Source organism: Etheostoma cragini, chromosome 11 (genome assembly GCF_013103735.1).
Source record: "Etheostoma cragini isolate CJK2018 chromosome 11, CSU_Ecrag_1.0, whole genome shotgun sequence".
In the NCBI taxonomy this organism is placed as follows: domain Eukaryota; kingdom Metazoa; phylum Chordata; class Actinopteri; order Perciformes; family Percidae; genus Etheostoma; species Etheostoma cragini.
Genome location: NC_048417.1, coordinates 14210401 through 14231773, shown reverse-complemented (window position 1 = coordinate 14231773; position 21373 = coordinate 14210401). Strand labels below are relative to the sequence as shown.

At 37.8% G+C, this 21373-nt stretch overlaps 2 protein-coding genes across 2 annotated transcripts in view; one reads left to right on the top strand and one right to left on the bottom strand.

The window, feature by feature from the left end:
- agps (alkylglycerone phosphate synthase) overlaps positions 1–10607 on the top strand; it is a 47381-nt gene extending 36774 nt beyond the window's left edge. The window contains exon 22 of the transcript XR_004658407.1: positions 10559–10607. The gene's annotated coding sequence lies outside the window, so the exon portion shown is untranslated. The remainder of the gene's footprint in view (positions 1–10558) is intronic.
- Positions 1–21373, bottom strand: part of pde11a (phosphodiesterase 11a) — a 38112-nt gene that overhangs the window by 5292 nt on the left and 11447 nt on the right. The window contains exons 7-19 of the mRNA XM_034884729.1: positions 20728–20803; positions 16669–16736; positions 16461–16553; positions 15074–15124; positions 11952–12098; positions 11754–11861; positions 7170–7279; positions 6011–6101; positions 3297–3397; positions 3000–3077; positions 2845–2908; positions 2421–2495; positions 1364–1447 (exon numbers count right to left, since the gene is read on the bottom strand). Of these exons, the coding sequence (XP_034740620.1) occupies positions 1364–1447; positions 2421–2495; positions 2845–2908; positions 3000–3077; positions 3297–3397; positions 6011–6101; positions 7170–7279; positions 11754–11861; positions 11952–12098; positions 15074–15124; positions 16461–16553; positions 16669–16736; positions 20728–20803 (1146 nt within the window). The remainder of the gene's footprint in view (positions 1–1363; positions 1448–2420; positions 2496–2844; positions 2909–2999; positions 3078–3296; positions 3398–6010; positions 6102–7169; positions 7280–11753; positions 11862–11951; positions 12099–15073; positions 15125–16460; positions 16554–16668; positions 16737–20727; positions 20804–21373) is intronic.

The window sequence follows — 21373 nt, the reverse complement described above, 5'->3', positions numbered from 1 at the left end:
TTAGAGAAGTGGACCAATAGATCCCATTGTTTTGGACCGACTTCTTCTTGTGAGGAAAGCAGTGGATGCTTACATCACTCCCTTTGTTGCCTTTGGACTGGAAATTACAACTAACGGATATTGGCTGAGCAACTTTATGAACCGTTACCAAGGGTTGAAACGACCATAGTAATATTATGCAAACATACCTAATGTTACACTGTATGAAAGTGACAATATAAAATGTAATATGAGCACTAACAAGCTTGCTAGCTACCGCTAGCTAACTAGGGATACTAGATAGTTGAGTTGGCTAACGCTAAAGCACAAAATCATTTGTTTTGTCTTTTCCCTCGTTGACTTAACCTCCCACAAAGCAGTGCCCTTACCCTTTTTTTAAAAACACCTTATTCCTATTGGCATTTCCTTCACGCAAATGTATTACTGTAAATTGATAAACAGTAACTACTGTAAAAAGTAGCTGTATTTTTCCACAATGCTTAGTGGTCAGTAGTTGTGTACTGCATTTAACCATTACCTCATATTAATGCCCTTATGGCAGTATAATACTGTTAAAATTACAAAAAAATCGTTACAGTGTAGCCTACCATAAAAAGGAAGGAGTTTAAAAGTGCAAAAGCTCTAATAATGAATGAACTATTTTATCCTTCACTCCCTTTACAACGGTTTGCCTACATAAATTTAGCTTCAGTAGCCTCATCTCTTAACAGACCTGATCTCCTCAGTAAGTCAGCCTGCGTCTTTCTCCCACACAGCCACTGCTGCTAGCAGTGGGAGGGGCAGGTGAGTCTCTCTTGACGTCATTCAGAAACACACGCACCCACATTACTGTACTGACAAGGACACAGTATAGATTTCACCACTAGCTCTAACTCTGAACCTGACATATGATCGGCCAGGATCCAACAATAAAAACAGCATCTGTGCCTGAGAAGAAAGGCAGTCAAGAGCTAGTCCTTATTTCATTACTGTGTAGTAAAACCCAAAGTACACTGTATTACTCAGTGGATTTAACCCAACTAATATCAGAGCTCTGTTCACACACTCCGCTGCCTCTAAGCTGTCTTGCAATCAGAAAGTGCACACTCATTCTGCTTTTCTCAAAAGAACAGGATGCAACCTTGACGTTTCAGGGCTTTCCAGAAAAAATGATTTTTTTTTTGTTACTGCAAAGAATAAGTTGAATAGTTGTTGGTTACAGGCTCATTGCTGCTGCTCAGTGAGGTGGACAATAGCTGAGGAAGGACAGTGACTACTGATGTCAGAGGCAGGTGTGTGTGTGTGTGTGTCTGTGTGTCTGTGTGTCTGTGTGACAAGCGCAACACAATGTAAGCCAGAGAGCAGCAAAGCTTCAAGCATTTACCTCGTACAGCGGCGCACAAATTCCATCAATCCACTCCAGCTGGAGCCCTGGCAACTCATCCTTCCTGTTTCGATCAAAGATGGCCTGAAACACCAAAGTTAGAATTTATTTACACCTACATTTGTGCAGTAAAAAAGAAGGAGGAAGGGGATCCTTTTCACCAAAAAAAAAGCCTTACAGCCCTAAAGTGAAGCTGTTACTAAGAAAAGTCTCCCTCAGTTCTCAAGACAAGTGAGTTTATTCCACATACATTTTCTATTCTACCTCGTTCTTTTGCAGCCACATCTTAAGAGGCTCCACTGAGGCTGTGCTTCAGAGATAGTTACTGGGCTACGAGTTAAAAGTTAATATTTAATTTCCAACACCCACACACACAGAGCGGTAAAGGTTTGACACAAGCTGCAAGCCTGAGGCTACCGCATTAGTTATTTCAGAGGAGAGGCAATGTGGTGTGGCTCGATTAGTCAACAGCCATTAATTGCATTCAGAAAGCTGTTTTCCCCTTTAAGGACTTGTAACGCAGTTCAGCCTTCAAAGTTCCTGAATAAAACACACAGCCCATTCTCTGTGGTGGTCTGTGGCTTTGATGACAGTCTGAATAGCCTACGTTATCAATTAAGATCTTCATTAAGACTTAAGTCTTTCCCTGCTATTATTATTGTGCTATTTTTATGTGAGACAAAAAAAAAACAATTTATAATCTCGGCAAGTCAAAGCTAGTAGAGCTCCAATACACCGAAATGCCTTGTGTGTTTACAACTGAATGAACAGAAAGGTCACTGTTTTATTTGAATCCTGTGTAGGAGGAGTTTTTTTTTTTTTTAAGAATGATTGTTACACAGCCCACAGTTTGCCCTTGACACAGCAGCAAGGCAGTGGAGCGGTCAAGCTGACAATTTACTTTTCTTACCCTACGAAACACAAGCTCTCTTGTTTCCTACACAGTCAGTGTGTTTTGGAACTGGGGAGAAAATATATCTTGGCGTCATCAGCTCAGTGGAGGTCACAAAACAAACTGCAAAAAGCACAAACATCAGAGTTGGTTGGATGTACTCACAGACGGCGTGAGCTTCAGCTCTGATCTCTCCCTGTCGCCCTGCTCAAAGAACTCGCTGGTCACCAACTCTGCAACCTGGGGTGAAAGAAAGGTCAATGTAGAGCTTTTTATCATTGATTCATGTGCCAATTATTATCTAAATTAAGTCTTTGTTTGTCTTTAAATGTAAGAAAAGTACCTTAAGTGATATCAAAGACCCCAAATGTTTAGAATCACACAAGACAAAGAAAAGCAGCAAATCCCTAGAATTAAGAAGCGGCAACTAGAGAATGTTTGGCATTTTTCCTTAAAAAAAGGAGTTTGTTTATCAAAATAGTTTTTTTTTCTTCTTTTGAACAACTATCAAATAATCAGTCAATTGTTTCAGCTCGAGATGAATGGTTTAGAAATACAATCATTTAATAAACAAGAAAGTATTTCTCACCTTGCGTGATATTTCCCAAGGTTTAGTGACAGCACCAAGATCACACGCTGTCATCATCATGGATCTTAGGGGGACCCGACAAATTATTTCATGTAATATTCATAATATTAAAGATTTAGAGACACCTTGTTTGTGTGAGCAGGCCAGGACATTACCTGCACATGTCTCTGTGAGCCTTCACATTCCAGTTGTACTCTTCTTTGCTGACCAGTTCAAAGAAAGTGTTTCTGTTCCTAAAAAAAAAACAAGACATCTATATATAGGTGTAAATGACAGACAGTCCACAAGGGGGTGGTATTATGAAAAAAATGTGCAGTAAACATTGTTAAGATAGCATTAGTATGCTTCATTGTAAATGAGTTTGTACACTGAAGTCAGACAAGTTCTGTTTACATCTCGCTACCAGCAGATTTAACAGCTTAATAAGCAGTGTGGTGTTTAGCAGAACATACTCAAAGTAAAGTGTGAGGTCTGTGGCCAGAATCGACTGTTTCAACAGCTGCATCAGGTCACTATACTCTGTGGAGGAGAGGTTGGAGAAGATATTGTGACCCTGTGGAGACACATACAGAGATTACATGATAAAGAATTTCCAAACAAATTTTCTAATCCCACACAAAGTGTCTAAAATAAGGAACTTCTAGTCCCTGCATGAATTATTCAATATGTTTCGGATGGGTACCATTTACTTGACAGAAGGTCCTTACTACTTTTTTAATTATTTATTAAAAGCTTGACCCTTATATTAGACTGCTCACAATACTGGTTGAAACATATCATTAAATGTGGTTATTTACTACACAGTATAGTGCACAATATATTTACTGTCTGCCATTTTATTTGAGTGTCGGCATTCTGAGTAAGATATTGATGCGCTAAATAATGCCATTAATAATTCCAAACGAGTTAATGGCATCTACACTACTTTTTGTTAACAATCCCACAATACAATGTGTCACATTTAATACATACTGTACTATTGAGCATCAATAATATAAGGGGAAATGAATCACCTGAAAAAGGCCTATTTGCACAAATAAACCGCAATGGTTAAGAAAACACGAAATACTAAAACTGAATGGATCCATGGAGGGGAGGAGGGAAGTCAGATGCTCTTAATAAGTAAGCAAAATCTCTCACTTGAGGCTCTCTATCATTAAAAGAGGCCTCTCTTCTTCATGCATTATACATTCATTCACCACTTAGGCATCCTCCTCTAGAGGATGGTGAGCAATATCTGTGGAGAAAATAGAAGAGGAGCAGCATGAGGGAATGATAATGACCTGCAGAAATTAGCAGAGGTTGTCAAAACTAAATGCTACGAATCCAAGTGCAAAGCACCTGTGATTCCCTTCATGAGCTCATGTGTTCCCCTGAAATATTAAACTACAGAACGGCAGACACACAAAGCACTTCTCTCATTCTTTCTCAACTGGAGCGGATAAAGGAGGGAGGCAGGTAAAACAGGAAGTGAGAATTGAGAGAGAAAATTGAGAGATACAAGTGAGGGATGTATAAAAGTTTTAAATTAATTATTTGTGTGGGCTTGCGGATTGAATCGTGGGCTTTGTTCTTGAATTAGCCACATTATTCATTTATATGCTAATAGGACAACAGTAGTTCAACCCCAGTATCAACAGAAGCCATTATGATATTCCAAGCAAACATTTGTCAGCTTACTGTGTTGTCAGCACCGCGATAATGAAGCCACTGGAACAAACCCTACTAAGCCTCGTCAAAGCTGCTCCCTTAAAACTTCTTTAATTACAACGTCATGCAAAGCTGTCACATGGTAAAATGTCTTTCTCAACCAATTACCACCAACTCTATTACCTCTTTAATTACATTGATTTTAGGGCAACATGAGCTATTTGTTTACTTGCTCACATACAGCAGACATTGAGGCAACATACAACAAACTTGTTAGGAAAGTGGACTTTAGCAACAAGTTACGTTTGTTGTTACTTTAAAGGAATATTTCACCATTTTTGGGACCTACGGGATATTTGCTTTCTTGCTGAGAGTTAGAAGAGAAGATCAACACTACTCTCACGTCTATCTGTCATGAGAGTGGTGTCGATCTTCTCATCAAACTCTCTGCATGAAAGCAAATATGTGTAATTATTTCTTTCACCTGTGCTTTTCCTGCTATGCCAAGTCAAAATTTTTGCTGTGAAATAAAATCACCATGTAGCTTGTTCACAGACTGAGTTACATAATTATGAACATATAACTACATAATATATCAAACATCCATTATTACATGTAATATACAGTAAATCTCAAGGGGTTTATTCTCTAATTCAATTTTTAAATAAATAAAATATTATCTACCCCCAGTTGCCAGTTCATTATGTACACCTAGGTAATTCAATCAATCAATCAATGCAGTTGTAACATTAAACATGGATGCAGTCTAATATAACAGTCCAATAAATCCTCCCTTCATCAATGTTCTAATGTACAGTTTTTAAAAACTGTTTAAAGATGTGATGATTAAAGGGTAATGACCATCTTTTTTCAACCTGGACCCTACTTTTCCTTGTTTTTGTGTCTTAGTGATGGGAGCAACAATCTCTATTACTGTTTATTTATAGGGAGTCTGGTGGGTTTAGCAAAAGCAATTTTGAGGATGTTTTAATGTTTCAAAAAAGGATCTTACTCTTTAACAGAAAGGTCAACCGCCTTAGAAATTCTTTCCATAATGTTGCTAGACACTTATAAATCCAAGCCTGTCAGCGGCAAAAAGTGCACTTTTGTGAAGGTAAATACAAGCTGGATAGTTGCCATATTAACTTACCTTGTAGATTGTTTCGCCGCTGCCTACTGCAGCAATCTTACTTACTACTGGACCAATTTCAAAGATTGTTGTTCCCATCAGTCACTTATACATAAAAACAGGAAAATATGGTCCAGGTTAAAAAAAACGGTAGTTAACCTTTAATCTGTATGGTCGTTTTGGAGGCTGCAGGTGGTGGTGCTGTGAAAGGTACTGCATTCTCCTGACAAGTTTTTTTTCTTTTATTTGTCCACACAAACTCTCATGGTGTTTGAAATTGCCTGATATGCAATTTGAATGTGTTCAATACAATACAACATGCAGTGGTCGGCATTAGCTGAAGCTTCATGGTAACTGCATTGCAGCAGATATTGGAACATAGTGCACCTCGCTCTGCAGGATCATAACAGCATGGTTGAAGTGGTGGTGCTCCAGTGTAGCTGAGGTCCCATAAAGCAGAGCAAGGGCTGAGCCCGTCCTGACACACACACACACACACACACACACACACACACACACACACACACATACACATGTTTACAAAAAAGCACACACAGGGATCAGGAAGACAGATAACATAATCAGCATTTAAGACATACTGGGAGAAAAAGGTCTGCTATTGAGTCTGTTGTAATTCCCTCACCAATTCTCTGTGTCTTCAACTCATGGCTCACTAATAAAAGAAGCTGGAGACCTATAACCTAAACTGCAGCTGAAATTCAGATGTTCAACATTGAAAATTATCCTAATTTAATCTGAAGTCTGGTGTACTGAAGGTGAGGCATGTGATCCAGGGTTTTAAAGTTTGCTTTAATTTTGTGTTTTCCGTTTGCCATTTGTACAATGCAAATTGTCAGGGTTTTACTAAATTTGGGGTTAATTTGGATATAGTTTCCGTTGTAGTCAAAAATTATTAGGACAGTAATACGTTTTTCACTGTGTTGGCTCTGTCCTCCAGCACATTGAATTTAAAATGAAAAAATGACTATCAGGTAGAAGTGCAGACTTTTAACTGTAGTGGGGGTTCATATCACATGTTGGGTGAACATATTAGGACTTGTTGCCCTCTTCATAGATACATAAACTGTATGGACAATGATCTTAAATAAAAAGGTGGACTTCAAACTCTTCACTGATCACAAATGATTTCTTGTGCCCTAAATTGTAACTACATACATGCTGTTAAAACGCTATGGACATACTGTAAACACTATTAAGTAAAAGCCCCCACCTAGTTTCCATCTTGGTTTCAGAGGACTGAGAATAGTAAGTCCAAACAATTTAGAGTTTAGCCACTGATCTAAATATGCTCCGAGTCAGCAGTGTTTACATTCTCTTCATCAGGCAGACCCTTATAGAAGCCTTATACAACTTGCCACTTGTCTATTGAATCCAGGGTGGACTACTGCAGATTGCTGCAGATGGTAAAACACACTATAAATGTTGTGTGTGTGTGTTTGTGCGTGTGCGTGTGCGTGTGTGTGTGTGTGTGTGTGTGTGTGTGTGTGTCTGTTGCAGAGAAAGAGAGATAAAGCAGGAAACTTACTTTGCCTGAAAAGCGTTGTTGGTGCCCCTGTGGTCCAAGTCATGGCACACACAACCTACAATAAGCGCTAAGGTCTCCACCTCTGTCAAAGTCTCCTGGAAACCCGCCGTCTGATTGGCACAGAGGAGAAGAGGCCAATGAGAAAACTAACACATACACAAATTAAAGCTGCACCTCTTATTGTATTATTCAATGAAAGTGTGAGGAGTACATTGAATATAAATTAAATTTCAATTCAATTTTATTTACAGTATGAATTAATAACAAGAGTTATCTCGAGACACTTTACAGATAGAGTAGGCCTAGACCATACTCTACAATTTACAAGGATCCTTGGTTAGTAACAAGCATTTCTCGAACCTGGATGCACACGAATGGAAAGATAAAGGAGAAAGGAGCTCAGTGTATCAAAGGAACTTAGAGAGACAGGGTAAAGAGAGGTGCTTCGTTGGGTTCTATTGCCCTGCTTCCCTCTAGTTTCATTATATTATTGATTATATGGTAAATTAATCTGACCACTATGAAGAGAGGCAGAGAAGAGAAGGGGTGCCATGTCTGCGGCTAAACAATCTGGGAGCGCAATGCTCTAGTGGAACAATAAGACACTCAGGTTCTTGACCATTTAGAGCTTTATAGGTCAGGAGAATAATTTTAAATTCAATCCTGGATTTTACAGAAAGCCAATGCAGAGAAGCTAATACAGGAGAAATATGATCTCTTTTGTTAGTTCTTGTCAGAATACGAGCTGCAGCATTCTGGATCAGCTGGAGAGTCTTAAGGGACTTATTTGAGCATCCTGATAATAAAGAATTACAATAGTCCAGCCTAAAAGTAACAAATGCATGGACTAGTTTTTAGCATCCTTTTGAGACAGGACGTTCCTAATTTTGGTAATGTTACGAAGATGAAAAAAGGCTGTTCTTGAGGTTTGTTTTAGATGGGCGTTAAAGGATAAATCCTGATCAAAAATAACTCCTAGATTTCTGACAGTAGTGCTAGAGGCTAGGGCAATACCATCCAGACTAGCTTTAGCCCTAGATAATGAAGTTTGGAGGTGTTTAGGGCAAAGTACAATAACTTCAGTTTTGTCAGTTTAACATCTGACAATTGTAGGTTATCCATGATTTTATATCATTTGTGCATGCTTGAAGTTTAGCTAACTGACTGATTTCGTCTGGCTTGATTGATAGATATTATTGGGGGTCATCCGCAATGATAGTTAATTGAGTGTTTCCTAATGCTTCCTAGAGGAAGCATACATAAGGAGAAAATAATTGGTCCAAGCACCGAGCTTTGTGGAATGCCATGGCTAACTTTCGCGTACATGGAGGATTTATCGTTAACATTAACAAGATTGAGATTGATTGAATAAATACGACTTAAACCAACTTAGTGCGATTCCTTTAATGCCAACTAAACGTTCAAGTGTCTATAACAGGATGATATTGTCATTGGTGTTGACTGCAGCACTAAGATCTAGTAAAACAAGTACAGAGACAAGTCCCTTGTCTGCAGCAGTAAGAAGGTCATTAATATTTTTTACCAGTGCCATCTCTGTGCTATGCTTTCTGAATCCTGACTGAATGTGCTCAAGTAAACTATTGCTATGTAGAAAATCACATAACTGATTAGTGTCTACCTTCTCAAGGATCTTGGAGAAAAGGGGAAGGTTAGATATACAGTAGGTTTATAGTTTGCTAAGACCTCAGCGTCGAGGGTATTTTTTTCAGGAGAGGTTTTATCAGAGCTACTTTAAATGGCCATGGTACATAACCGGTTAATAGAGACATTTTGATTATATCTAGTAATGGAGTGGTAACGCTTCTTTAAGTAGCCTCGTTCGAATGGGGTCTAAGAGACAGGTAGATGGCTTAGCTGAAGAGAACTTTGACAGTAATTGTTGAAGGTGTATAGGATAGAAGCAGGTGATGAATTTTATCTCTAATTGTTATGATTTTCTCATTAAAGAAGCTCATAAAGTCGTCCCCTCTCAGAGTTATAGGAATAGATGGCTCAGTAGAGCTGTGACTGATCTGTCAGCCCGGCTACAGTGCTGAAAAGAAACCTTGGGTTCTTCTTATTTTCTTTTAGTAGTGATGAGTAATAGTTTGATCTGGCATTTCTGAGGGCCTTCTTATAGGTTGTCAGACTGTCTTGACTAAACGAGATTCTTCCAGTTTGGTGGAACGCCATTTACTTTCAAGTTTTCGCAAGATTTGTTTTAATTTGCGACTTTGCGAGTTATACCAAAGTGCTAGTTTTTTTTTGCTTCATTATCTTCTTTTTGAGAGGAGCAACAGAGTCTAAAGTTGTCTGTAGGCAGGGCGTAGCACCGTCTATAAATTTATTAATTTGGTAGGGACTAAAGTTAACACAAAGTTCCTCTGTTAAATTGAAGAATGGAATTAAATTAAATGCTGTTGGAATATCTTCCTTAAATTTATCTATAGCACTGTCAGATAGGCATCTAGTGTAGAAGCTCTCATTTACTTTAGTGTAGTCGGGTAGTAAGAATTCAAAAGTTATTAGAGAATGCTCTGATAATAAAGGATTCTGCGGAGATATTATTAAATCTTCAATTTCGATGCCATATGTCAGCACGAGGTCAAGGGTGTGATTAAAATAGTGCGTGGCCTTATGCACACTCTGACTAAATCCAATTGAATCTATTAGTGAGTTGAAAGCAATACTAAGGCTATTGTTGTCAACGTCCACATATTATTAAAATCACCTACAATAAGTACTTTGTTTGATTTGACGGCTACACCTGATAAAAACTTTGAGAATTCAGATAAAAATTCTGAATATGGTCCTTGAGCTCGGTAAATAACCACAAATCCAATTGGTTGTCGTGTTTTCCATGATGGATGTTAAAGATTAAGAACAAAGCTTTCAAACAAGTTATAATTTAGTTTAGGTTTACGATTAATTAACAAGCTTGAATCAAAGATGGCTGCAACTCCCCCCTTGGCCTGAGCATCTAGGAATTTGAGTATTATTATGACTGGGAGGAGCAGCTTCATTTAGACTAACATATACTTCATGGCCCAGCCATGTTTCAGTAAGACACAATAGATCAATTTGAATAATTTGATGAATGAAAAAAAAGAACAATGAAAACCCCTCTAACTTAGCAGCATCCTAAAAACAGTATCCCCCTAGATAGCCAGTGGGACTGCAGTAATACAGTTACATACTGATTTTTATAGCTTGGATAAATGGCTTCTGAGGCCATGGGCTGAGTGAGTCACTATAGGTCGATGTGGGGATAGCAGCAAAGATAGCCCTGTCCTCAGCCCACTCATTAAAACACATGGCAGAGGAGGGGCCTAGGACAGCTTACACACTACTATTGAATCTCCTAGTGCCAATAATCAATTCAGAGAGAGTGTGTGTGTGTGTGTGTGTGTGTGTGTGTGTGTTTGTGTGTGTGTGTGTTGCCCAAGTAATTCTCTTGGTTTCTATTAAAAGAAAAATCTCTGGTTTGGTTCTGCAAAGAAGTGGCTGTTTGTACAGTTGGTAATATAATGAATTTTAATTTTAATTTCAACATTCGTCAAACAGAAATCTATAATGCCTAATCTATGTACCTTTAAATAATAACAAGATTTCAATAATCACTGAAGTCAGGCTTGATTCATTCATGCTTCACAATCATTGGCTCATTCATCAGCTGCTCGGCAACCAGCTGCCTAGTAACATCAAATCATATTTATGCAGGTGTAGACTCATAACTGTTCACTTTTACTCATATACTTTCATGCCAACACTACTTGCTCCTGCAGCTCCCTCCACCACCCCAACCTCCAGTGGTAGAAGTATTAAGATGTTTTACTCAGTAAAAGTACCTTCATTAAAAATTTTAATCTATACTACTGTACTAAAATTCATACTTACATTAAAGTATTCTCAGCAAAATGTACTTAAAGTATCAAATTATGACTGATTTGAGAAGAAGAAATTTTACTTAAAGGAACATGCCACCATTTGTTGAATACCAGCGGCGTATTCACAATGAATACAAATAGCTATGCAGATTAGGAGTAGACAATTTCCTAGGCAGATATTGATTTTGGACTATTTTGGGTGGACGCAAAGCCGAAGCACTGTCCCAAGTCAGCATCTGACTAGGAAAATTTCTAATCTTAACATGCATTGCTGTTTGTACACATTGGGACTATGCAGGCCACAAGAAGTAATTAGGTTGTTGTTGCTGTTTTATTGTTGGCTCACTTTTACTCACAACATGCTAACCGCCAACACTGGATTCCTTTCACTACGCTAAGCTAACTAGCAGCGGCGCTGCCAGTGTTGCACCGGACTAAAACAATGAATGCACTTTGACAAAAAATGCGTTGGACCAACTATCTACAGCTGGGGGAGACCGTGATAAGCCCTATTTCAACAAATGGGGGCGTAATCCTTTAAGTACACACTTGTCCTGCACTAATACATAGAGTTTCCTTAATGCTGCTAACATTGTTTTAAGTGTAAGAACATTTGCTAAAAATGCTCAATTCTTTAAAGAATGTCTCTGACTAAAACTGATCTCATCATCTACAGTTATAGCAGCATGATTTTTACCGTTAGCATGGCAAACATGCACTGGCAGACGTTGAAGGCATGTCTCCAGTTGTGATAGAGAACCATTCTGTAGTTTTTTCTGACAGTCAGCAGCCATCTGCACAGTGTCTGGAGGCGAAGACGGAGAGAGGGATGAACACATGGGCAAATTTAGTCAAGTATTTAAAGGAAATAATTAAAGACAGTCATTTTTCTCACCTCATAGTCAATCTTAAATTTCTGCACCATTCCCAACTCCATAAACATCCTTAGAGCGGCCGTTATCATGGCATCAACGTCAAGGGAGAAATCGTCAAAGTAGAGCTTATCGATGCCCAGCTCGCAAACCAGGGGAATGTTAGCTGCCTTTTTCATCGTGATCGTGAAAAGAGAAAACATTAAGGAGGAAAGAGAACATAAGAATATGAGTTCAGAGAGCAGAAGAGGATGGAGAGGTCAGAGGATGCTGTGCCACTTTCAGATGATAATGGAAATATGAAAACATGCTAATTAAGACTCTGAGGACTCATTTGGAGAGAGTTAAGATTAATGAGGGAGCTTTACTGGAGAATTTCCCTGTTGTTTACTTTTAGAGCTCTTTGACGAGCATAGCTGTGCAGTAGCCTAGTAATCATCAACGGCTTTCCTTCATTATTATTCAAACAAAAACGCATAACACATACGTGATTCCAATTAACCATATTCATACTGAAGCATCCATGTCTGCTATCTTCGATGTGGTCTAATGAGCAGATATGTCTTATTTACCTCTAGTAAGCATTTATATGACCATTTATAATATGACCATTTAATGCTTTCTGACCTGCATCTCCTTTCAATGAGTCAAAGCCCTCGCAAATCTGTTGTAGCCTAGTTCTCTTTAGCCTTTCTCGCTCTCCTATCTTATAGCTGTCGGAGATGTTTCCCTCACAAATGTTTGCCTGTCAGGTCAGCAGGTATTCTCCTCCCTCTTAATTTACAGCCTTGGGTTACAAAATATTAGCCGGGTTTGTTTGCCGCTTCCATTGGCACTCTGTGGAATCCTAGCCAAGTGTACTCTGTTAGGCTCCACATGTGGAGCAGTTATGAAAGTAAGTTTGGGAAAGGCAGGAAGAGGAGCGCATTGCTGGATGAGGGGGCTGAAAGATCACACAAGCACACTGGAAAGTGGGGTTCCTATTTTGCGGTGATGGCCACAGGGGAAAACCCTACACATAAAAGTGAAGGGAAATAGGCCGTATCTATATTTCATAAGTGTCATGCCAATTAAAAATGTAGATATTTTCATTTTTTCTTCTTTATAAATAATGCATTGATAATGATTTCCGATTGATTGGAGTAATCCATTCAAAATACCACAATTAATTGATTTTCATTGGGGAATTCTCGGCCCATATTTATACTTGCGTGCTAACGCAGATCTTCAGAAATGGAAAATGAAGTCTAGAGCACAGGCTGCCAATAATTCCTCTCTGTTGCAATAGATTTTTTTCTTTCCCATTAATAAGAGATTGTTTTATAATTAGAAAAATTATGAAGGGCCTATGAGTTAAATAAATGCATTATGGACTAAATTTCCAAGACTTTACTTTCTTGTAAGACAACGGTTACACTTTAGCCATCAGAGAAATCCAAGTCTCTTTTACTGCTGATGCCTTGCATCATACTTTTGTTAAATTGAGAGGGGTTTAGCAGAATCATAATGGACCTTTAATATTGTTCTTTTCTTTAATTTGTCTTAATTGAACTCAATGAAAAGCCTAAGACATTAAGCAATACATCTGCAGACGTAGGAAAACAATTCCATTATATTAAGGCAATTACTTACACCACCAGAGCAAACCTAATGATAACAAATTGTAACCCACACTGTGTGTGCACTGCAATATATAAAGGACAAACTGTTCTCAATAGAAATCACCAGATCAGAAAACATTTAGTCCTTTTGAAAGGTAATTACCTATTTAAAATAACTCCACGTTGTCCTCTACTTTGTGGGAAATGTCATTTAATCAAAGGTCCCATGGCATGAAAACTTCCCTTTATGAGTTGGTTTTTTTGCATTAATATGCATTCCACCAGCCTGCCTATGGTCCCTCAGTGGCTAGAAATGGTGAAGGGTGTAAAGCACCATGTCATGGGACCATGGGAAAATACACTTTATAACAGAAAAATCAGAAACATGGGCTCCTATAATCTTGGTCTTGAAAAGTTATTATATAGATATTTATACTGTGTGTGTATATATATATATATATATATATATATATATATATATATATATATATATATATATTAAGTTATATTTTTCTTACTTTCAACAAATCCCATGAAAAGATCAAAACCAACAATGCAATTTAGTTTGTTTGTCACTACTTTCCAACTTCCCTCTATCTTTGAAGCTATTCATTCCTACTTAAGACACACGTTTTAGAAAATAGGTCACAAATATCAGCTTCATTTATATTATTTAAAAACAAAACAAATTCGTAAACCATATTTTAGCAATAAAGTTGAGGTATTTTTGTTTTATATAGCATTGCATTTTTATTACTAAAAACGTTTTATTCTGGTCGGTTGTGGGGTTTTTTAGCGGCCCGACTGTAATTCTAAGCCGAGGAACTGTGTCTGTCAGTTGGGTACAGAGCTCCACGTGAGCACGGGCTTTTATGTCAATATAGCCAGCATCTAACGTTAGCTACTCCGCTGTGCTGTGGAGTAAGGTCTGTCTATGTGAGACAAGCGTCTAGCAACATTATTATGAATGCTCTGACCGGTCTCAACCTGGAAACCTCTGTGAACTTCGAGTCTTGGGAGGAGGGGATAGGGGAGACAACTCTCTCCAGTATTTTGAATTTGTACTGCAGTAACTATTTTAAACACTATTGTCTGTCAGTATTAGATATTGCACCTTCAAGTATGATAGGTCAGCGCAAGTATGGTGATTATACAGGGCGGTGTAATGAATGTTTTCTCTGTTTTCTGTAAAGGTAGATTACTGTTTTTTTATTTTTTTATTATTTGCTTTAAAAAAATACCTGTTTCATTTTGTAAATGGGAAACCATTTTCTTTGGTGATACCAAGCATTATTTTACTGTAATTGCATAGACAAGAAGCATACAAAAGCAAGGGGAAATAACAGCAGAAAATATAATAAAGATCCCACAATAGCACGGGAAGTCTTGTGTGTGATTTATCCTGGCTTCATAAAGAATATTGCCGGCCTTAACCTTCAACAACAATGTTACTACTGTTTTTTAAACTGACTCCTACTGTCAATATTAAAAGAAAGATATGGGTTGGTGAATGTGTAATGATTATAACGCAAAATATCTGTTACCTTGAATTTGTCAACTTCAGTCTTAGAGCAAGTGGCATGATAAGACAGAACCTGCAAAAAAATGACAGTGTCAATTACTGTATTTTTCAAAAATAAAATAAATAAATAAAATTAATTTAAATAAATTAAAATATCCACTAACACTGTACTTGAAGTTTTCTACATAAGAGTGACATAACACTGTCATGAACACATTACACTGTCATGATACAGTCATGAAACATAACCATAACCATATCCATAACTTGTCATGACAAAACCAAATGACACTCACTAAAAGAAGCGCTATGTCATAAACGTTTATGACATGTTTATAATGTTTTATAACACGTTCATGACAATGTCATGTCACTCTTATGTAGATTTATGTAACTTCAAGTAAAGTTTAACCAAATAACCAGTAGGGTTCCTAGAGAAGCTCAATGGCTGAAAATACTGCACCCTGGTGTTACAGCCTTTCAGTGGATATTCCAGATGATTGAAGTTAACATTTGCCTCTAGAGCAGTCTACAAGAGCAGCCATGTCAGCCCCGATTCCATCGCCATGTTCCCTTCATTTCCTGAGAGCAATACCTCGCACAGACCTCCAGTTGCTTATTGGATCATAAACGCTCATGTTTATTCAGTGCTGCCACAAGCAATGCATCTACATATAAGTTCATGATGTGCCTCTGCTTTAAATGCTCTACCTCTCTTTACTCTACTTCTCCCATCTTGAAACAGAGAGGTGCTAACTACTTTAATGCACCTGAAAGCTCCCTATTGTAATGTAAGAACGTACTGTAAAGGCTGAGTAGTGCTGAATGTCTACATACTGCAGGGCAGATGAGGGATTGCTTTTCACTGCCTCTCATTAATTTTCAATAAAACCTTTGTGAGAAGGTTATCTACAAAAGAGAGATCAGCACTTTTTTTCATGTGTACATTCTTGTAGAAATATGAGACTAAAAAATGAGCCAAGCCGTAAGACCCCTGAGAGAGAATAAGTAAGAAGAGGCCTTATATTAGCCACGCAGCAACCATTGTTTCCAATGAGTTATGGGTAAATGTTTCAGCACAGGGCTTACATATTGACTGGAAATATGAACTAAAGACACCATTGTAGCTAATGGAATACAAGAACAGATAGCACACTGAAAAATATTATCTGGGGGAGGACATGAAGGTAGCATGAACACGATGAGCATACAGGCATCACAGAAAGAAGCTGAGGTGTAAAGCAGGAGCAGTGCAGAATCAACTTAAGTCAAAACTCTTTGTTTGCATAATAATGTTTTTTGCAAATGTAAGTGGATAAAAACATGTCTTGTTCAAAACAAGGAAATAGCACATTTTCATTTTCAAATTGTAATGTGAGGCAGGAAATTGAATAATGTTGTGTTCTTACATCCAGAGCCACAGACTGCTTGGCCCAGGATTTCTTCACCTGGTCGTACATGATGGTGTTGTTGATACCCAGTCCACAAAAGATCACAAACGCCTGAGAAAAGCACAACAAGCAGACATAACTACTTAACTCAAAACTCCACTACAATAGAATATGATATACCATGAGCTACTGTATGTGAAAAAAGATATAGAAACAAGTGTAGTACTTCAAAGAGACGCTGGTCTGCATCATTGAATGGTTGTCCATCGAGCCTGTTCAGCACTTGGGCGACACCTGTTACACAAACCATACATAAGAACTTAACTTTAATGTTATAAGCTTGATATTGGCAAGACTCCAGTGGATATAACCTGCCTTCAATTAAAAGAGCATCACACCCACACACTTTATTTCATCAACTAAAATGCATTAGCAATGGAAATTAAGGAGATACACAACAACATTCTATGATCTATATAGCAGTATACTCTATGAGTATGACACACTGTTATTACAAAAGTTATAACAAATGACAAAATGTGGCACAGGTGAAATTGACATTCAACCAATGTTTTTTTTTGTTTTTGACAAGACATCTAATTATTGTCCACAGTGCTGCGGTGGGATTGAAGCCTTTTTATTTGACAGCAATATTCCCTGTTTAGATGGCTTCTCTCATCATCTAATTAAAAACAGAGAAAGGCTTTGTTGCTAAAGCATAAACATTTAGTGGATGGAGACTGACTTTTATTGTCTCTGAGAAATAATGCCAAAAAGTAATTACACAATACATTACCATTTTTATTTATCTCTAGGAGGTCAAACAAACCTGCCAAAGTGACACTTAATTTCAATGTATAACCGGAAAATCCACAGAGGTGAAACATGATTAGTGATGTAGCTAAGAACAATTACCATTATGGTGTCATTAAATTTAAAATACAGGGCTGATGTCTTCTCAGATCTCTTGTTCCTTCCTCTGTAATGAGCATTTAATATGTGATGACTTGCAGCATAGGTGGCCCCAAGAATAAGTGAACAAAATGACTACTTAGAGCCCCAAAGACACCACATAATTGTCAACTACACAAAATTCCTGATGTCAATAGTGTTTTTTATGATCACAAAAAAACATCAAATTAGATTTTACATAAACGGCCTGTGTGTTGTGACAGAACAATGCACAGTTTGTTCACTATGGGTGTTGGGTGGAGGGAAGGTACCAAATTTTGCAACCAGCTCATGAGGAATTATACCAAGAATCCTGAACAACTGAGAGGGCTAAGCGTCACACACTTAAAGCCAAATTTTTACAGATTATGATCACAATCAAGCCCACTGCAGTCAGGTTTCTCTCACTGAGCAGCCATCCATTCATCATTTCTACTGTATGTGTTTACCCCTCGTAAACCCTAGACAGGTCACGCCATTAGTTTATCACAGGGCTGTCATTAACCTGCTGAAACTTACATTTTGTCCTGATTCCACTCGCAAAAATGAAACATCATAATACTGGTCTGACGTCAGTGAACAAGAGCTTAAAAATCATCAGTCGCAACCAAAATGTGGTATAATGGTGGTGCTTCAGAAACGTGCACTATTTATTATACTTAGTTGTATTTTACTTAGTTGAAATGTATTGGATTTTTGAACTAGGCTTTTATAATTCAGAAATTTAAATAGAATCCAAACCGAAATGGCAATTCAGGCTAGAAAACCAACATGTTTTTATAATCTTAGGTAAATGAATTTGGAAAATGTAATAATTCAAAAAACACCTTGTAATACCTTTAGTAAAGTAGCTTTAATGACATGTTGCTAAAGTAGGTGCTTGTATGATTTTACTCATATGTGATATTTAACATTAAACCTATAGACACAACAGTAATGCTTTGGTGACATTTTGAAGGAACTGGCTGTAACATTGGCAGATGACACAAGGACATTCGTTTTCTACCTGAATGTATCCTTGGCTTGAAAATTTCATCTCCTGCTGCTTTGTTTGCATAATGTTTTTTTCACTCCAGATCCTCAGGTGCCACCCACACACACTGCATTTCTATCTCCCCTCACTCTCTTTCTGTTCTTCTTCCTCTTCCCTCTCCTCCCTCCCCGACAAATGCTCTTACACCTACGCAAAAAAAAAAGAAAAGTGAACCACCCGGACATCACATACACACAGAGACATACACACACAGGTTTTAACCAACCATCTGTGGTGGATATGCTAATCATTTTGCACTCAAATATAACTAATGACTTCCTGCGTCAGATCTCACTGGACCGAGAGGAACTGCTATCATTACTCCTCCCTGTAATATCCAGCACTAAAATCAGACGAAAGATCAATGATTTGTCAGAGTGTCAGTGTGGTGTTGGCCTGGGGCTGATTCACAAACACAAAGCACACAGCCAGAAGAAGGGAACTCCAAGTTTGGAGCGATGGTGCAGCATTGTTCTAATCACACACAAGCAGCCTCAGCTAAACACATGGTCGAGCTACCCTCTCCCCTATTGTCTACTATGCAGCAAAAAGGGGAAAAAAGAAATTTGAAAAAATACATAATGAGTGCATGTGAGTGCTTCATGATGTAAGTGCTGAATATATAGTTGCATCATAGATGCACTATATGGCCAAAAGTATGTTGACACCTCCGTATTTTGGTTTGGGGCTGGTTTTTATAATTTGATTTAGGGCTGAGCGAAGTATGTAGCAGAACGTGGAACCATGAAAAATCTCAGATAAAGGCTTCTAAACCAAATATTACATAAACAGCAGTAAAGTGAGTAAAGCTAACATTAGATTGTATATTGTGGAACGAAGTAGCACTTTCTGAAGTGTTATTTATGAATCAACGATGAGGACTTGAGGATAGATCCAACGTAACTTTATTTCCACCTTAGGACAAATTACATACATGCAGGCACGACTACACTCTTCATGTAGTGCATATCACTCCGCCTAGGGTGGTGATCTAATTCCAAATAACATATCACGACACTTTCTACTGTCAAAGATCACAGGTGAAGGCTTTTGAACCAAACACTATCTAATTGGACATGTTTCAGGAGGGATGCGACCTGGAATTGGGGAGAATTTAACAACATTTCATCCCAGATTACATCTTATACTGCCATTAGCCACGTAGCTAAAGTTAGCAGTGGACACTAATAATAATAATGTTAATAAAATAACAAGAATTTCTGCAGTCAAATAAAATAAAGGTTTTTTAAACCAAATACTACATGAACAGAAAATGTTCCAGTAGACCCGGAATTGTAGAGAATGTAACATTTCTACATTCCACATGTAGTTACATGAGACAGTGTTAACAATGCAGTGGCTAAAAAACCAAAAACAAAAAAACACGTCCTGCCTACTTGGAGCAGATGACCAATCATAGAAGGCTGACCTCGAGTTCCGTGACACTTAGCAGAGAGTAGAAAAATCAGTTGAAACCAGAGTGTTCAGAACAGTTGGTAATCTGTTTTAGTTCAGAGGGAGTTGTCTAAAATGTGTTTATTATTTGAAGTTTTGGCCACGCTTCACATAAAAATCCAACATTACAATATTGTACATATGACAGAAAACACGGAAAAACATAATATGTCCCCTTCAAAAAGACATTTACACAATGATTTTTGATAAATAATCATCAGAAACGTCAACATAATGACTAAGTGGGTAAAGGTAAATAATATAACAACTAGAACAGTCTGGCAAGTTCAGAAAATTACATCACTTTAAATTAAGAAAAGACAACACTTTTGCCATATTATGATATTACAATATCCAAAATCTAAGTTGGTAGTTCCATTAGTTCAGATTAAGGTAAATGCTAACGCTTCATTACACAATGATATTTTAGATCATTGTGCACTTTCCTGTGTGAAAATGACAACTCTCCTGTGACTCGACCTCCAACACTTTTGGCATAAACTGAATGCCAACTGCCAGCCAGGCCTTATCGCCCAACATTAGTACCTGTCCTTACTAATGCTCTTGTGGAAAGCCATCCCAGGGTGGAGGCTGTTGTTGGTCAATAGTCAATCATATTTTTTAAATAAGATAATGGCATGGGTGTAATGGTCAGCTGCCCACGTACTTTTATCATATCTTACCATATCGTAAATTACAAAACTCTAAATTTAATACATTTTTATAAATATGTGCAAAGTCCTTTTTTTATTTTTTATTGATAGATCCAATACAGACATTCACTGACATACATCAAATAAGTAAGAGAAGCTCCAAAAGTAAAAGGAAGCTCATTTGTTAACTTACCAATGATTTGGTGGTTGCTGTTCCATATGGGAACACAAAGCACAGAGCGGATGTGGAAGTCTGAGAACTGGTGTGCCTAGAAAGAGAGGGAGTAGTGTCAAATAAGGATTAATTTGTATTATTATTATTAATAAGTATCACAAAAAAGGCATAATTATTCATTACAAAAATAATCTGTAGTGTACCCTACTAGTTTACTTGCCTTTTAATCTGCTATTTTCATATTTAAATCATAATTTTACATTTTTAGTAGAGTGTTAGCACCAGTATTGGAAGATTTAAAATGATACCCAGCTCTCGAGTAGTAAATGAAATTATTACCACTGTATTATTAAGTGTAAATACCTCACCTCTATTGGAAGAGGGCTAAATAGAAGTATAGTATGAACCCTTGAAAAGTGAGAAGCAGCAAGTTGCTGCCTCTATTTATTTCAGTGAGAGCCTGCTTGTAGCTTTTCCAGCCAACACACACATTTTCCATTTTTCTGGTTGACCATGTTAAAGTTTTGCTGCATGCAGCTGGATGCAGAGCGGACAGCTGTGCTATAGCCAGTGAGAGATTCTGTTTAGATCTATGCAGCATCAGCCCCGGGCACAGTGGTTGACGCGTCCTGGTTTTATAGGGCCTTTATCCTACAGAGATTAA